General features: G+C 39.5%; 1 protein-coding gene across 1 annotated transcript; it reads right to left on the bottom strand.

Annotated features, from left to right (window-relative positions):
• Positions 1-726: 726 nt before the first annotated feature.
• Positions 727-22,801, bottom strand: LOC140244801 (coiled-coil domain-containing protein 39-like). Its single transcript, XM_072324415.1, has 21 exons — positions 22,643-22,801; positions 21,560-21,679; positions 20,882-21,028; positions 19,932-20,090; positions 19,165-19,257; positions 18,422-18,550; positions 17,429-17,620; positions 16,391-16,494; positions 15,471-15,657; positions 14,370-14,510; positions 13,667-13,831; positions 12,713-12,850; positions 11,929-12,045; positions 10,956-11,095; positions 9,982-10,057; positions 9,002-9,161; positions 7,913-8,091; positions 6,856-6,987; positions 4,393-4,509; positions 3,497-3,588; positions 727-2,618 (listed from the first exon to the last, which is right to left on the bottom strand). The coding sequence occupies exons 1-21, from the start codon at positions 22,733-22,735 to the stop codon at positions 2,423-2,425; spliced, it is 2,877 nt and encodes a 958-aa protein (XP_072180516.1). The 5' UTR covers positions 22,736-22,801; the 3' UTR covers positions 727-2,422.
• Positions 22,802-26,861: the final 4,060 nt, after the last annotated feature.

The following is a 26,861-nucleotide window of genomic DNA, read 5'->3' as shown; positions in this document are numbered from 1 at the left end:
GGTTATAACGGAACAGTTACATGTATTAATTTTCATAAAGAAATTTCTGTTACAACAAAGTATAAATTAAGTTTCAAAATTATTATCTATATAATTTTGGGAACTTTGCTTGGTTGTAAAGAAATTTCAATGTAATGCAAGAAAAATGCAAGTCCCAGGGACTTCTTTATAATGGGAGTAGCCTGTACATTGTATCTCCCAAAATAAACATATCCATTGACATTGGTCACAATTATGTGTGTAAATTAGCTAAGTAGATGAAATACCTGCCTTACACCTGTAAATGAACATTAACATAAAATTCTGCATTATTTTCTTTACTTTTCTCCCAGTAATACATGTATAAGTAGTCCACATAGAATATGCAGTGGAATGGTAATTAAACTTTTAATGGATTCATGGTCCTTGTCTGTAATTCAGCCTCCAGGCTGCGATGGATTTTGATCAATAAAAAACCTTTTCAATTCAATTCAACTTAGCATTTTAGTCCACTGATACTTGGAATGTACTGTAGCCCTCTCCCTGGCTTCTTCGCCACAATTTTGTGAAATGAAATACTACAATAACTGCACGCGCCTGCACATTTTGCTCTCCCTTCAATTTGCTTCCTCGTAAAGCATATCATCATAGATATCATGCGACGGTTTAGGCAACATCCACTGGTCAAATTTCCCCAATGCAAAGAAGTCACACACAACAACACATGATACACGATAACACAAGATGTTGCTGTTTTTGCAAACTTTATATCGTTCTATATATTTCACAGTCAAGTAGAATTTCACAAAGTCAGAAATGGGTTGACAGGAATGAATAGTACACACAGCATATTCACAATATGTATATACAAATAGTTATTCCTCTGTTTGTACACGTTTGGTCTATCTCTTTAGTCTACGACCCATCAGAAACATAATAATTAAAAGCATATGCCGACATGGACAAGCACATATACCTTTTGCATTTATAGTGATTACACATTCAAATATCAGTCATGAATACATATGTACAAATCAAGGTGATAACAAATACTTCATGTATATGTAATAATCTCTCGCTTTTGTATACACATGCTCGATTACTGAAAATCACTTTTCTTTTCTCTCTATGAAAAACACATTTACTCAAGGCCGGTAATTATATGCTCACTTTTCACGACAGCCAGTTTCTGTTACAGGATAGCACACAGTACACTCTGGATATTCTCCCCTTGAAGACGGAAGTGCACAGTGAAGCTAAAAATCACCATTTTCAAGGCCTACATGTTGCTTCAATTACGCATACTGGTTCTGATGAGCTCAATACAGGGGAACCATGCTATAACGAGGACTTAAAAACCATGACAATGACCTTGTTCATATCAGGTTTCTCACTATATCAGGATACCAAAACAAAGAAATATAAAGAGTTACAAATTGCAAAATTCCCTTGTTATAAGAGGGTTTTGTTATATGCGATCTCGTGATGGCGAAATTCAACTATACTGTGCTGTTGAATGAATTATGGTACACATTTCTCTACGAGATCATCATTAACTCTCTTTAAATTGTCATTGAAAAACATCCCAAGCACAGGAAAACTTCCTGACAATGAGGCCACTGGAAACGGCAGTTTGTGCTCACTGCAATACACACTGCTATAAGAAGTGTTTTCTTGATGTTTTCCTCAGTTTGCATCAGATTCTAGTTCCATCCTTACTGATCTTCTGAGGTACTGACTATATGTGAAGGCAATCATGGTTCGTGAGACAATAGTTGTGCGGTAAGAGTAATATATATATTTTTTTTTTCTTTCTTTCATTCATTCTTGGAATTAGTCGTTCCGGTAGTGGCCAACCCTAACATCTTCAAAGATGTTTCATCAACAGATGGAATCTGGCATTGGAATCAAATACTGACACATCACTTTATCAATCACATGTTCTAAGGTGGAAACTGAGAAAAAAAAATTCACTCAGTCTTTTCATTTTTTTTTTCACTTGCTCACGCAATAAGCCGAGAGAATAGAGAAGAGATATACATGGTTTTACAACATTGCATGATGCTCATGAAATTACTCCTTTACTATTTTTATGTGGCTGACTCGTTTTGAAGACGTGCTAATCTATTTGTGTTCACAAAACACAAGTAGTCCTACTATCCCTTGCAGATATGCTGTTACTCCAGCTTTACACATTCACTCCATAAAAAGAGCATGTAATGAAACAATGCACGGCGAGTTTTTGTTTTTTGTCACCACATTTCATGTTTGAAACATTCAGTGTGAAGTCATCATGCTCTTTCACCTGTAGCTCAAGTTTTGATTCTCCAGAGGAGCTGAGATAGTTTTGAAATGCTGAACCTTCTTTAAGCCATACAATAGAGAAGTTTCAAGGTTCTGCCAGATTTATTGAACAAGGACAAGATTCGTTGACTTTCGTCTCCTAGAACCTGCCGCTCCGCACACTGCCCTGGCTACTGGTGCGACTGCCTGCCCTCGACCCAGCGGGTGACCGTCCACTCTTTGGCGTGCCTGCGGGACTGCCCATCAGCCCACCACCCAGTCCACCAATGTCCACTGCTTTGATGCCGATGCTGCTGGCCCGGCTAGAGGCAACGCTGCGTCCAGAGGAAGGAGTCCTGATGGCATGAAGGAAGGGGGAAAGGTGAGCGGAATGGAAAGAGAGTGAAAAGGAGACAAAACATATCAAGATAACTTTAGACTTAGACTGAAATGTGTAAACATGAGAGTAAGCTAGGTAAGCACGCACATATTAGCTCCTGTCCCTCCCCCTTTCTTCCGTAAGCTCTTATCGGCCAGTCTGATCAGAAATTCTAACTAACTTGTAAATGAGTCTGGCCCAGTGGTACAATTACATATAGCTACATTCTCAAGAAAAGTTCAAATCATCTGCTGACAAGAGAAATTGAATGAGTTCCTGCTGCAAGCTCTCAAAGACATTGAGTTAGGTAGATCTGATTTGCCACAAATGGGCATTACTAGCAAAGGAAGGTCGTTTGGCTAATTTGTTGTCCTAGCAGACTGCTTTGAAAAAAGAGGTCTGCTCACAGCCCAATTTCATCAAAGATGTTGATATTATAGTAACTCTTGCTAGAAGGCAACTTCCAATACCATAAGCAAATCAGAAAGCTGGATTCTTTTCATTACCATGACACTAACCATTTTAGCAAGAGTTGCTATCATCGCAACATTTTATGAAACGGGCCAGGAATCTGTGTGTTATAATTGCAAGTCTGAAATTTCTGCTCACTGCACCCCTAGCTTGCTCACGGAAAAATACTCCAGCTAGCCACTGGTTTTCTCAAGTTTCCCTTTGACTGTGTGTCCACACTTTTGCCTATCAAATCAGAGTCTTGTAATGTCCATGCAACTTACTGGAATTTGAATTTGAATTACGTTTTATTACAGAGCTCAGCATGTCATCTCACACAATTTGCACACAACCACTACTACAGAGGACACAAGGAACGTGAATTGTAGCAAATTGAGAGCTCACTTTGGTGATGACAGGCTGCGTGCGCTGTAAGCTGACCCCGGCCTCGAGGATCGCTGGGACGCACTGGGAGGGGGCGGTACTGGCAAACCAGCCTGCATTGATAGAAGCAAAAGAACAGTGTCATTAACATCTGTGCACAATGTGCAGACGGTTCTGCCACAGGAAAGTGAATATTTGCCCCTTTCAACAAACCACAAATACACACCCACACACACATACACATACACATTCTGAAGACAGATGTCAGGAATCATTTTGTAACCTGATATTGCACTTCTGGAACCATACTTGAAAATTTCCCTTTGATGCAATGAATCCAGACAGTAGAAAGAGCTACATCCCCTCAAAACATCACACAGTAGGCTTGGTCAGCACCAAACTGGATCAGATTTTGTGGTCCACATCTTTCTTTGATGAAAAAACAAAATAAAACCCCCAAACATAACTCCCTTTTAGTTTCAACAAACTTTTACCCAAAGATGGAATTTGCTAAATGGTCCACATCCTGAGTCACATCAAAACTTTTTTGTGATCGAGCATGAAAACTAAATGTGAAACAGCTTTCCGCAAATTGCGATTTTGCTTTTGGGGAATCCAATTTCATCTCACAAAGACTTGAATGCTGTGATAGCTCACATGGGGGAGGGGGAAATCTGAAAAAGACAACTGAAAACAGTTCTAGGATTTATTCGCATTTCTAGTACCCATCTTTAACTCATATCCTGGTTGACTTGAAAGCAGAGGAGAAAGTTGATGTGCCCAGATGCAGTGTACCTTGAAAACATGAAATTAGCAATTGGAAAGGGTCTATTGATAATCTTGTTGTACTGCAAGGCAAAAAAACAACAACATTAGGATGAGTAAATTTTTCTTTAGATATCTGGGGTTGCACTTGCCTGTGAGAAGAGCATGTGAGCCGTGGGGGCGATGTCCGGGTAGGAGTGGATGACTTCCCCCATCAGCTTCAGCACGTTCTTGTTGAACTCACGCAGTTCGCGCAGCTCAAAGTCTTTCTGTGAAGTCAAGAGATCAATGGAATGCAAAGAAAGGAGGAGGAGGAGAAGAAGGAGGAGGGAAGGAGGAGGAGGAGGGAGAGGGGAGGAGGGAGGAATTAGATGAAGGCAGGTAAGCAAAGGCAATTAATGGGAAGCCATGCAGGGGGAAAACTTTCATCTATAACACCAAGGTGGAGTCATTGCTATGGCAACTACTGTATACGTCACTGCTATGCACAAGGCGAACAATTTCTATATTCTTTTTTCCTGTTGTGATATTGGAATCCATACAAAAATGTAGGGGACACACCTATCCGTTCATCAGCTTTCGTTAACGTGCGACTAGGAACGATGAGAAGGAAGAAAAAGTGTTGACTGACTTCCTCTTGAGTGACCTTTCTTATGGTGTGGGCATTCCATTGCAATACAGGACAGGGCAACTAATATTGAGTTGGCTTCAATTTAAGTAAATTTAGGACACTAGCCAAGTTAAACAGATAGCCAATGAAATACTTAATTTCACTTTAAAAAAAAACCAAAAAAGATAGGAACAATGACTTTAAAAAGCTCTTCCAGGGACTGCTATAACCTGCTTGATTGGTAGGAATATGATACCAATGAACCACTGCCATAAAGATGTAACTGTTACATATAAAATGAAAGAACATCTGTAGCAGACACACACATATACAAAACTGAAGTAAATATATATGTGACCTGCCATGACAAAAGGATCCGAAAGTCGCTGACGGCTGAGCCGAGAAATTGAGTTTGAAGTCAGGCCATCAAAATTGGTCAAAACAATCAAATTTCTGTTTTTGACATAATTTTGTAGTCAGTTTCATCCATCATCAGCCAAAATTTCAAAGCTGAATAATCAAAAAGGAAAGGCAAGAATTTAGGGTTTTTCTGGGCCGTGATTTTACGACTTTCAATGGAACAGAAACATGTCCGAAGATTTGGATTTAGCACCGGAGGTAGACTCCGCCCCTAGCAACAAGGGAGTGATCTTATTGGTCAGTGCGTGGCATCCTGGTTACTGATTGGTCATGCGTGGACTGCTGGTGCTAAGCTTGAATGAACATCACGGAGGTTGCTAAGAGCATATCTTCTATCACAATTGCGTCGGAAGGAAAACTTAGGAGGCAGTTTTCTTGAAATGCTGATTTCCTAGACCAGTCAACATGCTCTTATAAAATCAACAATATCTCCACAACCGAGTACGTTTATGATTGATGTTATATATGAAGTTAAAGGGGAAGAGTAAGGTCGTAATGTCATGTCATTTTAAGAAAATCAACCTCCCCGACATTCAGATCTTTTTGTTGTAGCAGTTCACATATCAAGGACAGCCAAGAAATGAATCCACTTTAAAATGGCTATACTATGGGGCTTCTTGATCCTATCATCAAGGGTGCATACTTTCACGCAAGGAGATGACAACTGCCATTTTCGTCTCAGTAAGTGGGTGACAGTAATTGGGTGTGCTTAAAAGAAACCATAGTATGCACAATAACAAGGAGAAGTGATAGAAATTCACTTCCTTTGACGTCACACATGACATCAATGCACACACCAGCATATGACTTCACTCTGGCTATTCAAGGATTTTCTTCTTTTTTTCTTTCGTTTTTTGTTTTGTTTTGTTTTAAGGCAGAGAAATTGGAGCATCTATTCGCATAGAAACAAGATTGCCGTCCTTAATGGTATCCGTGCCGGCAAACGGAATGAATCTTGTGACAAGGAACATATGTAAGAGTAAAAGGTAGCACTAGACTGGAAGAGGAAAGTCTCACTAGTTGAAACAAAATTTAGACCGATAGCCCAGGGCCCCATTTCATAAAAGTTGTTAGGACAGCAACTCTTGTTGGGATGGCAACTTCCAATCACAACAGCCAATCAGGAAGCTGGATTCTGTTACTGAATACCATGACAACTGCCATTCCAGCAAGAGTTGCTATCATATCAATTTTTTTGTGAAATGGGGCTCAGGATAGCAATGAGGTGTGATAAAGAAATGCACAACAGGCAAAATTAATTGCATACTTGAAGTTAGGAGACGGATTTTATATAACTTGAATTTTGATTGGCCCACATCATGCATTTCTTAAAGAATGGAAAAAATGCAGTAGAACAACTGGCTAATTTCTTTCTTCTTTTTGTTGATATTCATATCGGGTTAATGAGCTATTTTCAGTGCAGCTAGCTATAAAGCATGAGTTTCTTACAGTAAAAGTTTACAAATATCACTTCCTAATACTTATCATCTCTCTCATAAACCCCAATCCCTTTCACTCATTACAAACAGCTGTAGATCAGAAGATGGAGTGGGAAACACTACTGAATAGCATCTTAAGGGCATACCTCTTCGTGGGTTTCACCCTTGACCTTCCGGCTGACCCGCAGTTCCTTGGCGTAGCGCGCAATCTGCTTCATGACCCGCTCGATCTTCACCTTCTGATCCTCCAGCTCCTTGGTCAGCTGCTGTTTTTTGTTCTGTAAAGATGACATTCAAAAAGCATGAGCGTTTAAAGGGATCGCATAGAAACTTCAGGTTTCTAACATTTTTTGGTGGGATAATGAGAAACCTCTTATGAAATATGAAAGAGCATGTAATTCTATGAGGAATTCAACGTTTATTTGATGAAAATTGGTTTTGAAATGGCTGAGATATCCAAAAAAGAGCAATTCTAATAAAGTGTGGGACCCATACTTTATTACGATCACTTTGTTTTACTTTGTTTTTGGATGTCTCAGTCATTCCAAACCCGATTTTCATCAAATAAACTTTGAATTCCTCTTAAAATGGTATTTTCTGTACTACATCATAAGTGTTTTCTTGGTATCTCGCAAAAAGTTAAAAGCCCAATTCTCATCTCCACCAATACTGTACCATCCCTTTAATCCTTTCTCTCCCAAAGGTTTTGGAGAGTATGGGGTTTTCTGTGCCAGTCAGCACTCAAAGCACACAAAGGGTTAACTGGACACTAGTTGTGTTTATTTCCCAGCCTAGTCTTCCATCCTTCATAATAATGTCTGTGTGCTTCCATCGGTCACCCCTCCTCCTCCTCCCCCCAATTCCTGACACCATCACTCACTCAGAAAAAGAAAACTTGGAAAGTACTCGGGTGAGCACAGACCTCCGCCAAACTCCCCCCCCCCCCCCCAATTTCCCTATAATAAAGAATCCTTCAAAATTCTTTTTAATAAATTTCTGGATCCTGACAATACTCTGGATTACAACCAAAATTTCACAATCTACTCCTTGTGCCATTATCAACTTTTCCTGAAAATTCCATCCAAAATGCATCCATAACTTTTTTAGTTATTTTGCAAACAAACAATACAACAAATGCTGGCAAACACATGGCGTCCTTGGAAGAGGTAAATAAAAAATGAGAGAAGAGGTCCCACTTCTCACCTCCTTCTCCTGAATCATGTCCTCATATGCCCGCTCGTCTCTGCCCAGGTTCTCCATAGTGCTCCCCATGGTCTGTAGGTCATCCTGCAGCTCCCGGATCTGGCGACGCTTGTACTTGTACTTGTCCATCGCCGCCCGCAGCTGCTCCTCAAGTCTCTGCTTCTCCTCAAACTCTTCACCTGGTAGAGGAGAATAAAGCAACGGAGAAGACAGAGGAGAGAGTGGGAAGGATGGATGGAGGGATGGAGAGGGACGGAAGAGGAGGACAGAGAGGATAGAGGTGGAAGAGGAGGAGGAGAGAGAGAGGTAAGGAGGGATGAAGGGAGGGAGGAGGAAGATGAGGGGTAAAGAGGGACGGAGGATGAGAGAGAGAATGGAGATGCTTAAAACATGCGTATATATCCATGTATAAATCTGCACACATGCTAGAGCACTGTAAAAGTGGATATTTTCACACAAGTAATTTTTTGTGCTCGGTCAGGTAAGACAAATTTCACATATTTTGAATTCCAGGGGATCTGAAACATATGGCATGCACAAATATTTATGCGCATTTATTTTTGCGCTAGATTCTGGTTGTGCGAAATGAGGGAAAATTTCCACACCACAAAAAATTCCACTTTTACAATATATCATGCACACATTTGTACACACACACACATAATATGCATACAATGGAATCTCTTTATAGAGAGGTCGTATATAACTAAAACCTATTTACAACAAGGTAATTGTGGTTTTTAGGTCTTTGTTACATCATGAAGTTCCCTTGTGTAAACATATACATGCATACTTACACACATAAATACATGCATACACAATGTGCACTCCTGTTAAACATACACGGCTATAACAAAATTCTTGTTACAACAAGGTAAATATTCAGGTCCCAAAACTATCATCTACAGTACATTAACTTTATAAGCTTATCTGTTCAGCTTTAACATTTTTTTGACATAACAAAATGAAACTGCCAGTCTCTAGGAATTCATTATAAGGGAACTGCACTGTACCATAAGAGCATACATACATACACGAACAGGTACACAAATACATGCAAATATCTATTGAGGAATTGCAATCACTCACTTGTCTCCGTGACCCGGTTGAAGCTCTTGCGGTACTGCTCATTGCGGCCGTTCATCAGGCGCAGCGTGTTCTCCAGGGCCTTGATCTCCTTCTCCGCCTTGCGAATCTTGGCGTCCAGCTCGTCTCCTGTTCGCTGGAGACTCTCCTTCTCCTGGGCAGCCTGGAGGACACAGAACAGAGGAGGAGGAAGAGGAAAGTGACCAAAGAGTTACATGACTAAAACTAGAGTGCTCACTCACCACATGTCCTGTATTATTGCTCTGTGATTGCACACAGAGACACAAGGCTCTAGGCTTACCCCTTATGGCTAGTTTGCTAGCATACGAGCAACCAAGGAGCAGCCAAATCAAGGAGTGCGGACTCGCATAATAGTTTAATATATCAAGTATGCTCTGTAAAAATGTTACTTGAGCGTGCAGATCATACGTACACGAAGCAAAGTCTGCCATTATTTTTCGAAGTAGGGGACATGAGAGGCTCCTTGTGATCATTACGATATAGTTCGCCCTCTATAGGCAGTAAGAAAAATCTCTTTGAAAGTGACAGATATTATTGAATGTTGTAACACTTGGGACTAATCTTGGTACAGTGAAACACCATTGTAACAAGATTACCAGGAATATCCATTTTTATGACATTGTAACAAATATCTCACTGTGAACATATAAAATTGGGACCAGCTAAATACAGTTAAGGAAAATTGGGACCACCACATTCACTTCGTTAAAAACAGTACCTCATTGTAATTTAGCTTGTTACGAAGGAGTTTCCCTGTATTCTGTTTGCCACAAGAAATTAATAACTTTACAATCAAAATAAAGAAAAGGATTAGTTTCCTGATTTCTTTTTTCCCATAAATCTGATACAAAAATGGTTAACAGTTCCCCAACAGAACAAGATATGAGATAACTTGGTTTCAAATCATAGCTTGCATCAATGTCATATCATCTACAAATCTTAATCTCCAGTGTCATACTTACACGAATGACATAATATGCCTGCGATCTGTCTTCCTCGCCTTCCGGTGGTGCCATGGTAACCATCAAAATTTCATACCTACCAAGAAATTGGAAGAAAGGAACTTGGTAAAACTGAGGCATTTTGGTTGCTCAGCAAATTTTCTTCAAAGAGCAGAGAGTGTGCATGATACCTATTTACTATAACAAAGCAATCATATTAAGTTTGATGAAACTCGCAATTGCACAAAGATGATTCACTGAATGGCTGTAGCATCATTTATGGCTTGCACAAATCCAGAATGTGCCTTGTCATGGAAACAAGAACTACTGTCACTTTGATGATGCTAAGTTTTTGATCCGTCTGACTGACATGATCTGCTGTAGAAAATTGGCAGTGACACCTCCCCAGAAGATGCATCGGGCACAGGATCACATTGGCCCGCAAGCCCTACAACCTAATTTAGGGTAATGATACATCATTGTGAGAATGGAAATTTCCAGACTGTGATCATGTTTGTTTGCTTGTTTGTTTATTTTCCATCTGAGAAGATGGCTGGATAGCCCATATTCAGCTGCAACAGCTGGTCTACTGTGGGGTCCAGGTGGATGTGAGGTAAGACCACTTCACCAGATTAAACACCCTGCTCTTTGCGATGAATGAATGAAGCGGGATCTTTTACGTGCATGAGTATGCATGTGATTAAGCCCTTGTCGTGGCATGCAATACCAAAACAGTTTTCCAGTAAGATGGGAACTTGTGTGAGGCGAGGCACTATGGTCTGTACACCAAACGGTACTTTGCCTCATCCCAACACAATAATTGTAGTTGTGCAATTCAAATAAAAAGTTCCCTACTGCCTGTACTACCCTAGATCACACATACGAGAAGACAGTCCATTGTCTAGGGGCAGAAAATCAACTCCCCATTTGGTGATGCAAGACGGGAGGGGAGGATGACAGAAACATGACGAGGAAGGAAAGGGGGTTCAACGTACCTCTTGCGCAGCTTGTCTATCTTGGCGATGCGATCTTGCAGCTCAGCGCTGACGGTGCCTCTCTCCTCGTCACTGGACTTGATCTGCGCCCTCAGCATCTCCTTATGGATGGTGATCTCTTTACGTCTCTCTTTCATCGCCTGCAGAGGGAGGGGGGATGAGGATGGAGAGGTCAATGTTCATTATCGATTCGTTTTCTCCATGGAATCTGCACTGACCCATGCAACATGATACTGCTGTTGTTTCTAGAACAATTACGCCTTGGACAATTATCCTAGACCCTCCCCCTGGCCTCAACCCTAATCCTAATCCTGAATCTAATCCTAACCCTAACCCAAACTCTAAACTTAAACCTAACCCTAAACCATATCTTTACTCTAACCCAGGGGGTGATTGTCCTTGGGAAGTAATTGTCCTAAAATGACTGCTGCTATCTGTCGAAATTTACAGAGCAGTAAAACTTTAAAGTCAAATCTTCTTCTAGCATCAGTATCCTGCTTTTATCCTTCATGCGAAAGCAGAAAAGCGGATATCAAAACTCCACTTGATAGATTCAAAATACCATTTCACATACCAACTATTTCCTCTTTGGTGTTAGCATTATTCTGACAGAGGGCCTGCCGTTACCACTATCCAGCACTGCCCTCACGAGCAAAGTTGGATGGCATTTAACCCTCTCTGTGTCAGGGACTTTGTACAGTGTGTACAATGCTATGGGATTTTCTCTGCCAATCAGCACTCAAAGCACTCAAGGGGTTAAGATTACCTGTTTAGCTTGGCAATGAAATGTTAAAGGAGACATTCAAGTTCACTGCAAAAGAGATTCATTGGTTGTGTATTTGTGTGTATCAGCAACATACAAATGTGGAACGAAATCCCTGTTGAGTAAAGGTGGTACATTATTATATAAAGAATCTGTCGCAGCAGCGTTTCTGAATGGTTTTGTCGCCACGACAACACCGAGGATCCTCACCGTTTCGAGCTGCAGCCTGCGTTTCTCCAGGGTGAGCACCTCGTCGGCCCTTGAGTTCAGGATGTCCCTCAGACGTTTCAGCTCCAGCTTGAGGATATTTTCCTCCACCATTTGGTCCTAGAGACCCAGTGGGAATAGATGGGGAGAGGGAAAAACAAAAATAGTTTGGGAGAACATGAGTTGAGGACACAGTGATCTGTTCACACACAATGCATCAAGAGCAGGTATTCCACTGCTGGGTATTCTTGTTTTAATATCTTACTTGACATTTTCTGTTACATCTAAAATTTTGTAATTATTTCATTTTTCTTTTCTTTTTTTCGTTGCATTTATTTCCACCTTTCATCAATGGGTTTACAAATTTTGCATTAAAAAACAATTAAGCAAACAAAAATACATGGCACTTTAGTTGCAAAAGTTGTACTTTATACTAAAAACTGTCTGTCCTCAGATCAGTCCCTCTGAGATCACTGTTGTCTGTATTTTGTTCATGTTTACTGATCAGATATTGATTAATGATTATTGTTTTTCTAAATGATTATTCCTTACTGATTGTTCAATTTCTATTTTTGATTGATTATCGATTAAATATAAACACTGAGTGATATTCTCAAGACGAGAAGACAAAACATCCTGTACCCTTCTGGGTAAATTATCACTGACTGCACAAAGCATGTGTATAAGCTTGGGTCAACACAAAGCCATTCAAATAAATGTCACTAATATTGGCACTGATATAGGTAGCGTCAACGCAGCATTATGAGGCATTTGAAGTGCAACATACCTGCTTGTCCTTCACGATTCTCCTCAGCTCCCTGTTGGAGCTGTCGTTGTGGAGGTTCAGCTCTTCAATCTTACTTGTCAGGTCGGCTTTCTCCGCCCCGCTCTTGTCCAGGTCACGCTTGACCCTTCTGATGTCATCCTGGTCAACAGAAGACGAAGGGAAAACATGGCAACCAGTCAGCAATGGAAAGTGCAAAGGACAGAGTTTACTGGCCTACAGTATTCAAGATATTGACAAACTACCCCCCCCCCAAAAAAAAAAGAAGAAAAACAGACAAACAAAACGATGTTACCCTTTCTAATTTATATAAGCTGCTGATGACGTTAGCCTGCAATAAATTCATATTTGAGGATTAGATTTTGATATACATAAGCAGTGAGAAACTCTCCTAATCTAGAAATGAAAGAACTTAAATGGTACATGTTTGAGTGGGAGACAACCTTACAAGCATTACTTTGCCCTACATGCCCACAGATGTTACTCTTTTCACATTTCTAGTCTCAAGAACTTTTCATAACCTTATCCATGGTAGGGCTAGCAAATCCAAGCGATAAGGGAATTTATACAAATTTTATGAAGTTCATTTCAAAATACTTTCTCGTCCCTTTTCCACAGCAAAGATTATGCCACGTTTGAAATGTATTTGAAGAAGAAAAAGAAAGGATAGGGAAATAAGAAGATCATTTATGAACCTTTCACTATCCTGTAGAAACAGCGAACAGGGTTGTATGCTACCTGATCGCCTCTCTTTGTCTCTCTCTTGCTATTAATGATATGACATAAAAATTAGTCATTGGACAGACAAGTTTTGAGCATGGGGCACAATATCAGAAAATATTGCCCTCAGTGGAACAAATCCTCGCCTATTATGTTACTGGCCAAGGCAATATATCCTTGCCATAATCTTCCACCTTGATGATCACAAACATTCTACGCATGGCCGACGTGGCGTACCTGAAGTCGCTTGAGCTGCGTGCTGAGCAGGCCGTGTGTGGTGTTACGTTCATCAAGAAATTCTGTCAGCTCCTTGATGCGGGCGTTGAGGGCGTCCATCTCCTCCGTGCTCCGCTCGCCCTCCAAACGGGCGATCTTGCGCTCCAACTGCTGCACTGTGAAATCCTGGAAGGGGAAAGGAGTAAGGTTCAGCAAAGCGAAATTAGCCATGCTGCAATTGTCTTAAATCACTAGCAGTCTATATTCAAGCATAGCTGTTAAGTCCATATACACTCTGCAAAAGACATTTTCAAAATAGATTAAAAAGAATACAACCTCATACTCTCTAGTCTTGGTGTAGCAGTACAAATAAGCATTCCTCAGCATTCCTCAACTGCATAACCATTCATGTAGTAGCATTAACTTGTCCTCGCCAAAATGCATATTTGGATGAGCAAAGTCATTCCTTGGAGGGGAAGATACTCTGAATAAATTGCTGAATAAGCAAGAAGATTGCCTGTTCTGGCTAAAACTAGAACTAGCTAGGTGGGTCTCTATTAAGCCTAGAGAAGAGAGGGCACACCAGAGAATGAGCACATACAAATTTTTAATGACCACACTTTTAAGAATAAACAGTAACATATGAAACTGATGGGTCTGAAGAGGCTGTCACAGTACATTGACTTCTGTGTTGAAAGCAGGATCATGGAATTGTCCGTCTCACCTGATTGTAAATGATTTCTTGCTGCTTGAGGGAATCGTGGTCAAGTTTGTTGATGCGACTCGACAGGTTGCGGCTGGCTGCCCTTGCCCCCTGGATCTCAGCACTGGTGTTCTTCTCTGCTGTCTTGGCCTCGTACAATTCCTGCCAAATGAAAGCAGGGAAAAATCAAATTGAGAAATTGATAGGTACTTTTTCTGTGGGTCCGACATCCCAGTCCACACAATGTAGTAGCCTAAATACGTCAAAGGATTGTAGAGAAGGTTCAAGCAAAGAATCTATACATAGAATCAAGGACTACTAACCTCAGGAGATCAAAAAGAACAAACTCATGCAGTTTTATTTGTTTCTGTTTTTTTTTTTTGAATAAAAAATGAAAATGAACACATGTTGAAGGCAAGTATTATATACTGGTACAAAAATGAATATTGCAGATATCAAACATGCTGAACAAAATGTTGAAAAAACATATTTTTGTATAAAGTTTGAAAAAAGAATACTAAACTCTGCAAAAGCAGACCCATTGGCAGCTCTGATAAGCTATGAATTTGAAATGATCAACCAAATTTTGATAGATATGTACTCGGTTGTTTGATTACATTCTGTATCAGGTCAGATCAACTTGCATTTTCCTCAGTGCAACAGACATAATTATCAGGGGAAAAAAAACGGACAAACATCTTAAAGGGATGGTAAAGTTTGGGTTGAGATGGGGCTTCAGGTTTCTAGCTTCTTGAGAGATCATTAGAAACCATTTATGAAATATGAAAAAGCACACAATTCTTAGAGGAATTCAAAGTTTATTTAATGAAAATTATTTTGAAATGGTTGAGATATCCAAAAAGGTGTGACCCACCTTTTATTAGGACCACTTTGTTTTGTTTTGTTTTTTTTTTCTTTCATTCTTTATATTTCAGACATTTCAAAACCAATTTTCATCCATTTGTATTCCTCTTAGAATCCTATGGCTTTTATCATTTTATTTTAATAGTGGTTTCTAATTACCTCACAAAAAGTTAAAATATGAATCCCCCGGGTCAGCCAAAACTATACTGTCTTTTTTAAAGCTCCGCAATTGAGGGGGAATCCCGAGGGGAGTCTCACCTGTGACTTCTTATACTGGAGGTCCCTGAGCCTCTTTAGCTCCTGCTCCAGGATGTGTAGTGTGGTCTCCTCATCCTCCAGCATCTTATCCATGGCTGCTGCCAGCTCCTCGGCCGAGAGTGAGGCATCGGTGGCTGCCTTCAGCTTGGACATCAGGTCGCCACGGTGTCTCTTGGCATTCTCAACCCTGTAAAACGGAGATGCGTTTTGATATCAATACTGTAAAATGAGGAATGTTCACATGCATTTTTATTTTGTGAATTTCGCAAATGCCATATGTGTCTCTTGGCATTCTCAAGCCTGTAAAACGGAGATGCGTTTTGATATCAATACGAACCGTAAAATGAGGAATGTTCACATGCATTTTTAATTCGTGAATTTCACGAGAGCCAAGATTCACAAAATTAAAATGCACACAAAAGTTCTTGTCTGCACTACATGCATTGAATGCCAGTGGCAATTCGCGAAAATTTCATGCCACAAAAAAGGTCATCGGCTCCAATTCGCAAAAATTTTATGCCACAAATATATGTTTTACAGTAGATTGCCAGCTGATGTCAGTTTTGAGGATGCCAACCTTATTAACAGCACTGTAATATTCTGAGGGCTGCAACTTAGGCATATTTTGGTGGAAAAACATTTTTTTTTTCTACCTTTTCAGCAATAGAGGCATAGTAATACAATGTGGTAAAGACAGTAATTACCATGAAACCTGCAGTATTGCCGACAGAAAACAGTAGGAACTACTGCCATAATGTAACAGGAAGAATCTCTGCAATTTCCATTGTAGACCATACCAGGCAACAGAATCTGGATTGCAATAAAAACTGTGACCCGAGTATATAAAATAACAAATTTTACCTTCCTCCACTCTTGCAAATGAAACAGAAAATACAAATAAAATGCTCACACAAGCTCACCTATCTTTCCTGTTTTCAACCTCCTTCTTAAGTTCGTTGACCTGTCTCCTCATTGACTCCAGATCCATGGCTGTTCTTTCCACCGTGAATTTTAATGTTTCCATCTGTTGAAAAATACACAAACATCACAACATAATGCAATTACGACAACTACAACAATTACAACTTTTCCATTTCAATTATTTACCTTAAAGGTAGGGAATCCCATTTGCATGCCTTAAATGAAGAGTTGTATAAACACAGTGGTATGTTGAAGAGAGTATCATTTTAGAAACTCCCATAAAGTAATGAAAGTGGAAGGTAACATTTAGTACATTTTTATTGACCGTTAGATTTTGAATTGAATTCTTTTCGGGGCTCACCGTAAATTCCAGTACATTACTAGGCTACCTTTGCAGACCCATGCACTGCATATGTGTCCATCATGTATATTTTGTGAATAAAGTTCATCAAAACTTACAAACATTTCTATATACATTCTTGCCACACACTCTATATGTTATTACATCAGCTCTTATACTTTTAGATTTGTGTTTATAGATAAAAAATACAGAAGACTGCAACAAAAAGGCTTAAGTGTGGCTGACACACAGAACTACTGAGTAGTTGAGTTTTGTGCATTATTCAAATTGTAGATAACTGTTGACTTCCAAATTTCTAAGCAGTGGCCTAAACAAGTCCCCTGAGGTTCATATTTAATGTTTTGCTGCATTTTGGGAGTTCTGTAAAAGGTATCCCCTAACTTTAATTTACCTGATCAATTTCTGTTATTATTTAATCTAAATTTTCAAATCCAGTTATCACATACAAAAAAAAAAGATAAACCTTTTCTTCACAGAAATCTTTTCTTCAACATGCTACCCAAGATATCCATTCTTTTTACACTGATATACAACTCTGATGTGTGATGCCCTGGTTGTATTGACGAAAGTGAGCCTATGTCTTGTTAAAATCTGCCACATAACTACAGAGCATGACTGAAGTAAGTTAGAGGTTGCAAATCCTTCCAATCATGTGGACGTTGATTTCTAGACTGACCTCATCTGCAAACTGGATCCGCTGGTTCTCATTGTCCTGGTAGTCCAGGCGGAGCCGGGCGGCCAGCCGGTCAGTGCCCTGGATCTTCTTGGTCTGCTCCTGGTTGTTCTCGATCTCGTTCTCCAAGAACTGCTGTTTCTCCTTCACCATCTCTTCATGGTCCATCAGGTCTGCCTTGGCCTCTGCCAGACGCTGCGATGGGAATGACAGGGTGGGGTGGACAAGAGAATATAAAACATGTACAACATGTACCATTTCATTCCATGTTATATAATACCTAGATAGATTTTTGTCATTTGATTGGTTGTTTGCTATTGATCATTTGTCCCATTTTGCTATTACGTCATCATTTGTGCCATTTACCATGCAATCTTGGATCCATATGATTTGCTCCATTGCATGCACGCTGAGAGCCCGGCACAAGACGCATATAAAACGCTTGCGTTTGCAGTGTGTGTATACATGCGACAGCGTGCTGGCATAAAGCGCTCAGTGAGCACTCTATCAATCTCAGATCCCACACATTCTCTCTTATTTCTAAATTCATAAAATATTAAATGACAAGGATCTATTTCAGGTGTTATAAGAAAATAAGAAAAGCTTTTCATTCGTGCAATGGACAGAATATTTCATTCGGCAAAAGATGAAATTTTGATCCATTCAACTCGGCTGTGCCTCGTTGAATCTTTCATCTTTCACCTCGTGAAATATTCTGTCCATTGCCCTCATAAACATTCATTATTTGTATACCATTCCATACCATCCCATTTCATTCCATTCTATTCTATTCAATTCCATTTTCCATCTTGCATTTCTAATGAGTAATTATGCAGAATTCTCAGTCTTTTTGAAATCTATCAAGAATTTGGCTGATCTCAGCATGAACTATGAAAGAAATGTGAAAAGAAAAAAAAAAAAACAAGCAGGGAGAATAACTGATAATAATCAGGGGTGTGGCGATTGGTATGAAGGGGTGTGTTGTGTTCCTCTCACCGTGGCCAGCCTGTCCATCTCCCGGTCCCTGCGCTGCATCTGTTCAATGGTCGCCTCCCACTGCTCAATCAGCTGCTGCCTGTCATTGTGGGCCTTGCGGAACTCCTCCGCTGTCTTGTCCATCTCCAGCTGTCGGCCAAAACCACAAGCAGGCACTCAGTAAACAAACAACATATATTAGGCAACCACTATGTCAAAAAAAAAAGAAAAAAAAAGACAGACAGTGCAAATATGCCTCACTCTTTCCCTGAACATTTGATTTTTTAACCCATTAGTATCTGAACCGCCCACAACTGCTTGTCAGATTATCCCCTAAAACGCCGGAAACCGCCCATCCAAATTTTTACCGTTTTATGTTTTACTATTTTTATTGTTTTCATACAGAATATACAATTACATAATTTGAAAGAGGTCAAAGGTCAACAAAAATATGTCAGAATTATTTCTGTGACAAACAAGTCTCTTGATGAAGTCTTAATAGGCGTTCAAATAAATTAAACTTTGAAGAGACAAAAATAAACATGCAGTGAGCTATTCTGCACACTTTAGAAAGTTGTCAAAATGAGAGTAATATTGCTGTACCTTCCAGGGAACAACAGGCCATTATGTACAGAATTTTCAGTTGGTAAAGGGTTAGCAAGATAACATAAAAAATACTAAAGAGCACAACAATTTCTAAGCCGTTGAGCATATTAATACAAGCACTATCGATTCTGCCAAAGGAAATGTTGGATGTTCTGTACCTGAGCAGTTAAAGTCTCTGTCATCTCATTGTCCAGCACTTTCTTCTTCTTCTGCGACATCTCTGTCAATCTCTCCATCTGCAGGCTAAGTTCCTGCAAGAGTTGAACAAAAGGAGAAAACTCAAAATCAATGCAGCAATACAGACATAACAAGCAAAAAAATATGTGCTACCAGACACACATCAAAACTGCATTACCATACATCAAGCACACACCAACATTCCCAATAGTTCATTACACTACTGTACAACTTTGATGTATGGATGCTAATATTCTCTCCTCCTCATGTACAATCTAATTACTCAGCTGTTCTTAGACTTAACTCTCATTTTGGTACATACAATTGAAATCACCAAGTATAAACTTTGTGGTTTCTAATTTTTTTTTTTTTTTTGGTAAATGTGGATAAGGATTAACTAGAGTGTGGCTCTATCACCATCCACAACTACACTGTACTGTACAAGTGGAAATTGTCATGTGTGAAATGAAACTGGCACCGAAATGAAAACACACAAATATTTCATTGTTATATGTCATACTGGTACTACTTGGTAATTTGATTCTGCAAAATCTAAAACATGTAAAATTCATCTTCCCTGACTGTGTGAAAAATTACTCGCACCAGAATTTCTACTTTTATAGTATGCAGTTGAAGGGCACCTGCAGTATGGGAAAAATTCTTTATCTACGGCCCCCATTGGAGGGCCTGACATACTAAAACAACTCTTGACCACTATGAAGGGGGCGATTGGCCTGACCAACTGTACCTTGATCTTAGCATCGTCCAGCTGTGTGTACTTGGCGATGGTCATGAAGTCCTCGTCCTTCCTGGCGGACTCCTCCAGCCAGGCCTCCAGGGCCTGCTGGTCCCAGTTCAGCTGAGACTTCAGCTCCTCCAGCTTCTGGGTGTTCTTGAAGATGGTGTTCTGTGTTCGGGGGGAGAAGGGAACCCAACAGGGATGAAGATGAAACATTCATAATTGTTAAGTACAATATCATTTGCTTCCCTCTCCTATAAAACTCTCTAATTATTATCATCTTCCATTATCAGCCAAGGAAATCCTTTTGGCACTGTTCAGTGAATTAATATCCCAAAAGCATAATATCTGGGACACCATTACACAGTGGAGGCATTATAGCAGAGTACTCATTTGCACACTCAAAAGTTACATGATGTCTACTATAAGACGCATTCTGTCTAGCACAGGTCTCAAAAGTGATATTACCGTATGTAATTCAGGCTTTTAGTTATACAGGGAAATCCCAATCTAACGTCAATGAGCTTGCATACGAGGTACTGCTTTTAATGAGGTCAATTTAGCAGTCCCACTTTTCCATTACTGTATTTAGTTGGCCTCTTTTCAGTGTGTATACAATGAAACATTGGTTACGAGGTAAAATTGGTGGTCGAGGCAACCTTGCTATTAACAGGATTTCCCTACACAGCGTACTCCCATTATAACAAACACAGTTATAACAAAATTCTTCCTACAATCAAGTAAAATTCAGGTCCCGAAATTTTCATGCATATCTCTCTTATTAGTTATTTGTTATTTGATACAAGAGTAGAAAACTGCTGGTCCCAAGAACTTCGTTATGAAACAAGGGGTGTCCAGTGTATACAGTTGGAAGCAGGGAGGGACCAGACAGGGGTTGGGTGGGGCCGGGCAGGGGTTGGGAGGGGCCAGGCAGGGGTTGCGGTTGGCCACTTTCTCACCTGGAAGATATTCTTTCTCTCCTTGATGTCTGCCAAGTCGTTCTCAAGGCGTATGATCTCCTGCTTGAGGCGACCTTCCTCCCTCTGCGCCACAAGCTTCATGTGGTTTTCCGTCTCTAGCTCTTTGGATCTCGCTGCACAGAGATTCTAAAATTGGACACAACAAAGACATGATTGGTTTCATTTTTCCCACACAGTCACCAGTCCTCAATTTGTTTGCACTTTTGATGTTCATGACAGGTACAGTAGTTATGTACTCACAATCAGCATCAATGGGAGCTGAAGCTACAGAATGCAGTTTGGCTAATTGTGCTACAACTACAGTGCAGTATCTAAAATTTCTTGAAAAACAAGACAAGAAACAAAATTTGTGTGTGTTTCTTCTTCCTGTCTGTTTTTTTCTCACAGATGTCACAATTGGCTCTTGAGTCCACTTGCATTACACAAGTGCAAGTGTATAATGAATCAATTGAATGAAAATGGCAATGTCATGACAAATCACTAGATCTACTGTAGTAGCCATAAATGAATATCAGTTAATTGCTAACTGGTCATAGTAGGGACCACAACAAAGGGCAGCCAAGCACCAGTAATGCAGCAAAGCATTGACAGGGCAAATCTGAAAGAAAACAGAAATAGTTAACACACACTAGTATAGATGTAGCATTTCCACTGTACCTGGGTGTGGTTGAGCTCCTGTTGCACATTCTTCATGTGGGATGACATAGCGAAGACACGATCATCGTTGGTACTGAGTTCTCCGTGCAGCTTTACTCTTTCCTTTTGCCTTTTAGCGACCTACACAAAGAGAGAAAAATATGAAACGTGAGGTTACTATAATCTACAGTGCACTCCTGTAAGTGTTATAACGAACACGGTTATAACGAAATTCCGGTTATAACGAAGTAAAAATTCAGGCCGTAACTTTAGCACTTTATGTATTTTTATTGTTTATTTATTCGGTTATAACGAAATTTCGATATAACGAAAGAAAACTGCTGGTCCCGAGGACTTCGTTATAACGGGAGTCCACTGTACTAGACTGTTAAAGTGGCAATTTTCGCAGTGTTGAAATTTTTGCGCCTTTCGCGCAACCCGGAAGTAGCACAAAAATAAGAGCACGCAAATAGTTTTGCTTGCTATATGTTCCACTAATATACATGTATCCAGTAAATCTAGTCAATGTCTGGATTACGCAGAATTCAAATCAAGCAAAACTCTTCTTACCCGTTGTGAAAAATTAGTTGCACAAAAATGTGCACTTTTATTATGACTAAACTTTGTAAAGAGTAGATATCTCACTGTTTAACGCATTACATGCATCCTTTATGCTGTGCACACTCTGTTAACTGCTCATTGAATTGATAAGGGCAAAAGAAGTTTGAATGATGCTGTGGAATAAAAATCCTTGCTGGTGTAGATCTAGACAGAAAGATCCGTCTGTCCGGAGGACTCTTTTATATTTTGCCATTAACGCTGTCCTCCGTAGACTATACGGAGGGGATCCGTGAAGCCAGACGCAGTCTCCGCGGAACATTCCCCGACGGACAGATACAGACCGATCTTTCGGTCAAGTGTAGATCTAGGTCCTACCGGTAACATTACCATAACGTTAGTTTCATACATCATCATGATTCTTTCATATTTAAATATGTTAACAGAATAATTGGCACGGCACTGGGGGGGGGGGGGTAGAAGCATAGACAACTAGATCACTGGAATCCACTAAACAGAAAGATTAAAGGGAAAAGAAATTCTTACCTCCTGTTCCAAGGTTTTGTTTTCTTGGTTGGCCACAGGAATTTGCAGGCCACTGTCCCACTCCATGTCACTCAAAACACTCCTTACGCTCATCTTTGCTGGTTTGGTGAAGATCTATCGTTAAAATAGAATTATGAATAAGCCATCTACTAGTCAAGAACCAACGGTTTATCTTCAGACAAACGATTTGTCTATTAAATTTGACACTAGGACTATCTCCGACAACAATCTGGCCTCTGAAAACTTCCTAAGCTGTTGATCTAGCTAGCCAGCTTACGACTTTTACGCGATCACCAGCGAGATGAACACCGCAACTACGGCTGGACGTCGCGAGATCTGGCACAGCACAACGCAGTCGTCGTAGTCAGAATCTCTCGTAATTTCCACCTTTGCCACGGCAAGTCAAAATCAGGTGTGCAGAATTGTTGCACATAAACGTCTCTCTAAGAGTTCTTTGAAGTCCGATGTGATGGTATTATGGATGATGTCAACCAACGTATTATTTTAGTTAGAAATTTTCTTCGATGATAATGAATAAAATTCAGCTGCCGTACGATACTGTAGGAAAGTATGTGATAGCGTTGTTTGCTGTGGTAACGAAATTCCGAAACCCCGGATGTTGACAGGCTCTCCTAATTCAATTCGGCTCGTGTATTGTTCGCCCCAAATATCGGTATACCAACTACGGCTCTTCAGAAAAACTTTTGCACGCTTCAGTTAGCAATTATACATCTATTTGATTGTTTCTTTTCAGTTTTCTATTTATTTTACCGGTATATTCATGAATATACCCAAGGTAGAAATTAATATATTTGTGTCATATCTTTGTATGATCCTTGGAAGTATATTTCATATACAATGTAGTTGTATAATGATGTGTAGTGCTACAGTGTATTTGCAAGATGTCATTCAAGACTTCTGAAAGTTCAAAGAGTTCAAGAGAGAATTCAAGAGTTCAAATACAAGAGATATTGTCATTGCAAGAGATGTCATTCGGATCAATTTAGTAAGATTTGCTCTACGAACCCACCCCTTACCCAAATTTCATCAAGACAGTTCATCAGTCCATCGTCACTTTACTTTTTTTATTGCCATTTTCAATGAATTTGTGTTAAAAATTATAATTTTGGGACATCTCAAAACGCTGTTAGCACATTATCAAGCAACCCTGTGATTAGTCTTTTTGGCGGTTTATCCTTGTTCTGTTTGAATCAATAATGATCACAATTGTGTAATGAAATGGTTCCGATTTATTGTATAATTACAAATGTAATAATTTTCTTCTTGTCTCCTCCCAGGAAGTTACATTTTTGAAGGCGTTGCTGTTGTTTGTCTGTTTGCCTGTCTGTTTGCACACTAATTCATGAAGTTGTGCATTCAGGTTTTGATGATCGAACTTCAAGAAAATTAGATATCGATACAAAGAACAGATGATGATTAAATTTTGGTTGTGATCCGGATCACCGTCTGTATCCACGGAAACGTACGTTTCTTCTTTTTTTTTTTTCTCGGCTTCTCTATTTAAGGATCAGACTTCTTTATCATTGCGAGATATAAAGGGTGATTTTTAGCATGTGTATATAAATCTCCACGATAAGTAACTAAAATGTTTACACTATGTAGCATCGCTATAAAACACCATGATATCATGGATACCATAGGTGATGACCGTTAATTGATTTTACACAGTGGGAATGAAAAACAATTCACTATAATTTTTTAGATTGAGATGAGGGACCAATCCAACGTTAATCTCATATAGATTTAGAAGTCAATCTTTTTCTCAATATCTAATTTTTGATTGGTCCCTCACAACAACCTTGCAGATTGATTTCCAATCTATAAGGAATTCACAGAGAAGATAAAAGTGGAAATCACACTATAACGGGTGAGTATTAGCTGCTTGGTGAAGGTCTACTTTTTGAGTGCATTTTACTTTCCTGCAGCCTTATTTGTTTTTGAATGACCACTATAAGGTCCACTGCATGTGGGGAGGGGAAGGGGTAGCTTCTGGGAGGTGCGAAATGATTTAAATGTTTATTTATTTATGTATTCATATTTCTGCCCTGTATTATACTTTGTTGAAAAAAAAAATCAAATGCATTGATACCCATTCATTACTGGATAGAAAAAAATAAACAATTCCAGATCGATAATGATAATGATAACGATGATAACGTTAAAAATGATAATGATTTTTTTTTTTTTTTTACAAGGAATTCCGGATCAGACAGTAGTTGCTCAATAAAGAAAGAGTAAGATGTCAGAACCACAACAGTGGGTTGATCAAAATCGGATAAAAATTAAGGAAGTTTGTGAAATTACGAAATTTCTCTAATTTTCACAAAACGCTTCTTGAACAGTCAATGGAATATGCAAATGATCGCTATGAGTGAGTTGGTCATGTCATCTCCTCACAACTTAGCCAGATATCTAATACACAAAATTCTGTAATATCCAGACCTCGTTCCGTTATGTCGCAGATTCTAAATCCTCGTATATAGAAACTGATCATCATTTTGAAGTTGAATAACATCATATTTCATACTTTTATTAGCAGAAAAATGCGTTTTCATCATATTTTTGTCTCAGTGATCAGTGGCGATTTGTGAGGTGGTGACACAATTAGCTCACTGACTCATAATGTCATTACAACAGTTCGAGATCTGTTTTGAAATAGCGAAAGATTATATTCACCACATATACTGGTTATAGCTTAACTTCCCTACAGAAGAATCCCTTTTTCACTGTTGTGCTTAGAAAATTTGGCTCTTTCTTTTCAGACTAATTTTTAAGTGGTCTGGAATTCGCTTTTACGTAGGAGTAGTAATTACAATTGAATTTGAAACCGTGAAACATGAACTTAATTGGCTCGATAGTTGATACTTTTTAAGGTTCTGAAACGTATAGCAGTTAGGCCTAACAAACAGTAGTGGTAATGATAGTGATAGTAGCCACAGTGTACCTCATCAGTATACATCAGTATAAAATAGTATACATCAATCCAAATACAATTTCAGAGTATGAAACTATAACTCATTTCCCACATCTTACAGATAAGACAACCCCATTCACTTTGCTTCAGTGGTCAAAGAGAAATGAGGAATTTTGTAGAGCATGTCGGGAATCTCTTCCCTCCAAGTTCTGTCCATTGTGTTCACACACATTGTGCAATACCAAGACTAGTTGGCACCCAAGTGCTAAACTTGGAAGAATCAGATCCATGACATGATTTACAACAATCCACATTTCTCTGTGACCACTTAACCAAATTGAATGGGGTTTTCTGCAAAATAGAGCTAAGATGTTATGTTTTAGGACCCTGAAGTTGCATTTAGACAGTTTAATCATATTGGATGTTATTGATGCGAAAATCCGATTGTAATTTTTGTTTTGGGACATACTGTATTGTTACATAGTGCCACCATCATTGGTACTGTTACTTTCCTAATCATTGGTATTGCATTTTAAATGTTCTTGGCATTTCCATAGTCATAATCATTCTGGTACCATGGGCTGCATGGATATCATTGTCAAAAAAAAAAAGTATTACTTTTTATCACACTGTCAAATCAAAAACAAGAACAGCAAAATACAAACTGTTAAACAATCCGACAGTCAGTGTCATTGAATTCGAAGCATAGATTAATATAAAACTTTCGACTTTTCAAAATAATTAGATTCTACGCCTGAAGAGAATCAGCTGTAAAATGTTGCCAAGAGCTCTGTACAATACTGCTCGGGCCTTTTCGTTGTTTTATCATCTGCGGTCGATATAGGAATTGACAAGGCCAAAATACTTACTGGTCGAGTTACCTAGTCCTCAATCTAGAGTGGTGTCAGTCGTTTCTTTAGATATAACCACAGAGGGTAAACATTTTGATAGGCGATTACTAGAAAGTTTTTCAAGCTGACGGCTGTATATTTTAATAAATCTGGGAGAGCGAGAGGGACGATCGTTGGTGTTGGTAGGCGAGGTTTGGTAGGTGGAGTGCCCGGCGCGGAGGCGGCCCTCCGCAACACTTGCTGGAGAAAGCCGCATCACTGAGCAGCTGCTGGTCTTTTCGTCTACCGTACCAGCCTGCAGAAATGAGCACCGCCCATCGGGATAACCTCCAGTCCGCCCAGCTCCGTGTTGGATATTGTGATGTGAAGCCGTGACATGCTGAGAATTTCGAGGAAAAGACGACTAAAAAGACCTTTTTAACTTAGGAGCATT

The sequence above is a fragment of the Diadema setosum genome, chromosome 21 (assembly GCF_964275005.1).
Source record: "Diadema setosum chromosome 21, eeDiaSeto1, whole genome shotgun sequence".
Taxonomy (NCBI): Eukaryota; Metazoa; Echinodermata; class Echinoidea; order Diadematoida; family Diadematidae; genus Diadema; species Diadema setosum.
The sequence above is the reverse complement of the archived record's forward strand: the minus strand, read 5'-3'. Positions and strand labels throughout refer to the sequence as shown.

What these genes read in the sequence shown, in the direction of transcription:
- LOC140244801 (XM_072324415.1), bottom strand. Translation starts at nt 22,735, where the DNA reads ATGAGCGTAAGGAGTGTTTTGAGTGACATGGAGTGGGACAGTGGCCTG. An exon ending in ACAAAACCTTGGAACAGGAG is followed by an intron (nt 21,680 to 22,642) that starts GTAAGAATTTCT and finishes CTCTTTGTGTAG; the next exon opens with GTCGCTAAAAGGCAAAAGGA. An exon ending in CGCAGCCTGTCATCACCAAA is followed by an intron (nt 2,619 to 3,496) that starts GTGAGCTCTCAA and finishes TCATGCCATCAG; the next exon opens with GACTCCTTCCTCTGGACGCA.